The sequence below is a fragment of the Callorhinchus milii genome, unplaced genomic scaffold (genome assembly GCF_018977255.1).
Source record: "Callorhinchus milii isolate IMCB2004 unplaced genomic scaffold, IMCB_Cmil_1.0 Scaffold2, whole genome shotgun sequence".
Taxonomy (NCBI): domain Eukaryota; kingdom Metazoa; phylum Chordata; class Chondrichthyes; order Chimaeriformes; family Callorhinchidae; genus Callorhinchus; species Callorhinchus milii.
In genome coordinates, this window is record NW_024704743.1 from 57,242 (window position 1) to 62,299 (window position 5,058).

The 5,058-nt window shown below is 59.4% G+C and overlaps 1 protein-coding gene across 1 annotated transcript in view; it reads right to left on the reverse strand.

Moving 5' to 3' along the window:
- Positions 1-1,450: 1,450 nt before the first annotated feature.
- Positions 1,451-5,058, reverse strand: part of snap47 (synaptosome associated protein 47) — a 4,642-nt gene continuing 1,034 nt past the window's right edge. The window contains 4 exon segments of the mRNA XM_042332176.1: positions 1,451-1,632; positions 3,957-4,069; positions 4,432-4,809; positions 4,812-4,936. Of these exon segments, the coding sequence (XP_042188110.1) occupies positions 1,486-1,632; positions 3,957-4,069; positions 4,432-4,809; positions 4,812-4,936 (763 nt within the window). The 3' untranslated portion in view covers positions 1,451-1,485.

The window sequence follows — 5,058 nt, forward strand, 5'->3', positions numbered from 1 at the left end:
GTGGGGACTAGTTGGGGTAAGAGCGGGGGAGTGGGGACTGGTTGGGGTAAGAGCGGGAGAGTGGGGACTAGTTGGGGTAAGAGCGGGGGAGTGGGGACTAGTTGGGGTAAGAGCGGGGAGTGGGGACTGGTTGGGGTAAGAGCGGGGGGAGTGGGGACTAGTTGGTAGCCCTTTCAGAGCCGGCACAGGCACATTGGGCCGAATGGCCTCCTTCTGCGCTGTAACCCGTCTGCTCCAAATCCAGGTCCAAATCCCGACTGTCCAGCGCCTCGGGACGTCCCTCCTGACGTGAAAGGATCTGCGGAGGTGTCATTTGTGGGGGTTGAAATGTTCTATGAATAACCGTAGTCCCCAACGAGGTTTAGCTGTGGGTGAGAGGTGGCGCACAAAGTGTGGGCGGTGTGTATAACAGTCTCGGTGTACGCGTGCGGGCGCGCGTATCTGCGCGTGCGTGCGTGCGTGCGCGCGCGTGCGTTTGGCGGTGTGGACAGCCTACCCCACACCTCCTGAGTCCACCATCAACAATATTGATCATCGCCGTCATCAGAATAATAATAATAATCCTCGCATTTGACACGACCTCAGCGAGCGAGTAGCAAACGTGACGGAACGGGCTCCCGAGCGAGACAGGCGGTGGAGGCGGAAAACGGCATCGGCACGAGGACAAACGGGACCGGTTTCTGCCGGAAAATAATATCGGGGGACACGGGATGTGGTTTGGGGCGCGACACCTCGAGCGACCGACAGCTGAAGTAATCCTACATTCATCACGTCATGTTCCCCCCCGGACCCCACCGCCCTTCATCACTCGCTCTCCCTCTCTCTTCGGCTCTCATTTCCCCCCACCCCGCTTCTCTCTCTCCCCCCCCCCCACCTCTCTCGCCCTCTCCCCCCCCTCTCTCTCTTCAGCCCACGTATATAAATTACAATTCCCACCCCTCCGCAAAAGTGTACGACGCGGGCTTCGAAGTCCGTGTCAGGATTTCGCCCCCAAAGAGTCTCAACGATCGAATGCCGACCGCAGAATCCTCCGGCCGGCAGCTTACGAGTTTCTCTCTCTCTCTCTCTCTCTCTCTCTCTCCCCCCCACACATATTCGCCGCCCAAACATATCTTCACACGGTGACAGAGCGACTCTGTGACTGTCTCTCCGGCTCAAACACAAGACACAAAGGCCTCATTGTTGTCAGTGTTGGGCAATACGTTGGCACAAAAGTGTAGGCGCCAAACCTCTTGTCATCTCTCTCGCTCTCCCTCCCCCCTCCTCTCTCTCTTCTCTCCCCCCCTTCTTCTCTCCCCCCTCTCTCTCTCCCCCTCTTCTCTCCCCCCCCTCCTCTCCCCCCCTCCTCTCTCTCCCCCACTCCAAACTTTCTCCACTCTCTATCCCCCCCCCATTGCGCTCTCCCCACCTCTCTCCCCACCCTCTCTCTTTTGCTGCCCCCCCGTCTCTCTTTCTCTCTCTCTCTCTCTCCCCCCGCCATCTCCTCTACAGTAGTTTCCGGACTCTCCTGGTGTTGGTGTTGATTCGGGCCGTGGCTCGGTCAGTGGAGATTCCTATCACGTCCAGGGTCTCGTCCTGACGTTCCAGCTCTGTCTCCGTGTCCAGGGCCAGACTTTTCAGCTTCCCGAGGATCTGAAAGCGAGACCCGGAGAGATGCTCAGCTCGTTCCCACGGCAACGGGTCCCCAGCCCATCCCTAGCGCAACCGTCCCATCCCGTCCCCACGGCAGTGGGGTTTGACAAGGGCAAGGACTGGGGTAATGGGATAACGGAGGTACGGAGTTTAGTCCGCGGCGGAGTTTTGAAGGGGAGACCGGCGAGGAGGGCGTTCGAGTCGTCGAGGCGGCAAAGGCGTGGACGAGTGTTTCAGCAGCTTTTAGAGTGAGATACGGAGGGAGGTGGGCAACGTGGAGGAAAATGGTCCGGACGTGAGGTAGGAAGGGAAGCCGGGGATGGTACCCAAGGTTTCGCTCTGCCCTGCCTGGGAATCGAACCCGGGTCCTCCGGCTTGCGAGGCGAGCGCTCGAACCACCCCAGGCTACAGGACCCGGCAATGACGGGTTGGAATGTTACCCCCCCCCCCTCCTCCTCCGGGGGTGAGGGGATGGAGACAGGTGTTGTCGGGGCTGTGAGCAGGCAGTGCTTCTGGGCAGACACGCTGAAAACTGACTGGGAGGTGGAAGGAAAGAGAAAATTGCTTCATTGACAGCTGTGGGCAGCAGCTGTACAATCTCTGACACAGCCCGTGGCACGGACTCAGGTTAGTAACTGTGAGGAAAAACTGAGTCTGGTCCCAGCGTCAGGGAATGAAAGGGTCAGTGTTTTGGGGAACGAGCCGGGCACGGTCTCTGGTGCCCTCTGTTGCTCACTCCCGGATTCACTGCTGGAGACAACACCTGCGAGAGAGAGAGAGAGATGGAGAGAGACAGAGAGGGAGACACACGGACAGAGAGAGCGAGAGAGAGAGAGAGAGAGAGAGAGAGAGATACAGAGAGGGAGACACACAGACAGAGAGAGCGAGAGAGAGAGAGAGAGATAGAGATACAGAGAGGGAGACACACGGACAGAGAGAGCGAGAGAGAGAGAGAGAGAGAGAGAGACAGAGAGGGAGACACACAGACAGAGAGAGCGAGAGAGAGAGACAGAGTGAGACAGAGAGGGAGACACACAGACAGACAGAGAGAGCGAGAGAGACAGAGCGAGACAGAGAGGGAGACACACAGACAGAGAGAGCGAGAGAGAGAGACAGAGCGAGACAGAGAGGGAGACACACAGACAGAGAGAGCGAGAGAGAGAGACAGAGCGAGACAGAGAGGGAGACACACAGACAGAGAGAGCGAGAGAGAGACAGAGTGAGACAGAGAGGGAGACACACAGACAGAGAGAGCGAGAGACAGAGACAGAGCGAGACAGAGAGGGAGACACACAGACAGAGAGAGCGAGTGAGAGACAGAGCGAGACAGAGAGGGAGACACACAGACAGAGAGAGCGAGAGAGAGAGATACAGAGAGGGAGACACACAGACAGAAAGAGCGAGAGAGAGAGAGACAGAGCGAGACAGAGAGGGAGACACACAGACAGAGAGAGCGAGAGAGAGAGTAAGAGAGAGGGAAAAAGAGAGGGAGACACACGGACAGAGAAAGAGAGACAGAGACACACATACACACACAGAGCCAGAGAGAGAGAGAGAGACACACACACAGAAAGGAGAGAGAGAGAGAGACGAGAGAGACAGAGAGGAGAGTCAGAGAAAGAGAAAACTCAGCGAGTGAGAGAGACTCAGAGCGAGAGAGAGAGAGAGAAAGAAAGAGAGAGAAAGACAGAGAGAGAAAGACAGAGAACCAGCACGAAAAAGGGGTGAGGGGAGGGCTCGGCATCAGCCTCCGCCACTGTTAAACGCTCCGAGACTCTGCCCCCCCCCCCGCAAGTTGCTGAAATTTAAGAGTGAATCCGGGAGATTATTTTAAAACAATAAAGGGTTCTGATAGGGGAGGCTACGGAGAAACTATTCCCTCCGATGGTATGGTGGTGGTGGTGATGGTGGTGGTGGTGGTGGTGGTGGTGGTGGGGGGGGAGCGGGGGGGGGGTCGCGGCGGGAATCGAGAACAAGGGGCATCATCCAAAAATCAAAGCCCGGCCATTTAGGAGCGAAATCGGAGGCGGTTTTTCACCCAAAGGGTTCGTGGAAATCTGGAACTCTTCCCCCCCCCACCCCCCCCCCCCCCAAATGCCTGTGGGCACTGAATCCATTCACATCGTCAAGACTGAGGTGGATTAGATGCCAGGGACACCGGGCAAAGGTGGGTAATCGGAGCTGAAGTACGGATTAGCCGTGATTTAATACGGTGACGGAACTGGCTCCAGGGGCTGAATGGCCTCCTCCTGTTCCTGTGTTTCTAGGGGAGGGCCTGCGGGTGTTAACGGACGCTCCCTCCCCTCACTCACTCACTCACTCACCTGCCGGAGCTCGTGAACCTCGGACTCGGACACGCTCTGGGCCGTGACTTGCTGGAGCTGCCCCTCTCCGCTCGCTGTCCCGGGGTGCATCACCTTGTCCAGGAACCCGCTGGCTGCAGTGGGACACAAAAAGGTTTGGGGGGAATGGGGGGCATTCCCTGCTTATCCTGAACTGTCCCTCGCTCGTCTCCAGCCCCCCCCCCACCCACCGCCCCTTCCCACCCCGGGCGCCCGATTGCGTCTCGAAGCGCTTCACAGGGTAATGTGGTGGTGGGGACTGTTTGTGGGCGGAGGGGGGTGTGGGGAAGGGAGACGTCGCATTCTCCGGGCGAAACGTTTCCGGGCCGAGCCGACCGCGCCCGGCGACGACGTTCCCCCCCAACTCCCCCCCCCACAGCGAACGCCCGTGGATCGAAGCCCACCCTCCCCCCAACCCCCCACCCCGACGTTACTTAAGAACCGTCGCCCGTCGCACCTGATTTCCAGAGGGAGCCGGAGCTCTCGGACACGGGGGAGTCTCCCGGCCGGAAGATTCCCAGCAGCTCGTCCCGGAAGAGGACCTTGCGGCAGTACTGGACCTCCATGACGGACAGCGCGGCGGACATGCGGGCCGAGGTCAGGTGGTAGGTCACGTCCGGGCGGCCGATGAAGCGTTGCCGCACGGTGACCTGGTAGGGGCTGCGGACCCTGACCTCGTCCACCTCCTCCCGGAGGTACCGGTGGACGGGCCGAGATTCCCAGTCCAGGATGTCCAGGCCGGAGCACAGCACGCACAGCGCTCCCTGCTGGAGGCCGGTGTCCGCGTCCCGGGAGTACAGCACCGGCACCTTGACGATGAGTCCGCCCTCGGCCGCGCCGCCTCCTCCATTCCCGCTTCCTCCATTCCCGCTTCCTCCGGCCCGCCTCCTCCGGCCCCGCCCGCCGCCCGCGATCTGCTCCCGAACGGCCACCAGGGCGGCGACTCGAGCTGCGTCAAAAGCCTGACCACGACAACAACTCATTACATTCACGTTCGATCAGTCATCTTAATCATTGGATGTCTCGAAGCGCTTCACACGATACACTAATCATTGGATGTCTCGAAGCGCTTCGCACGACACAC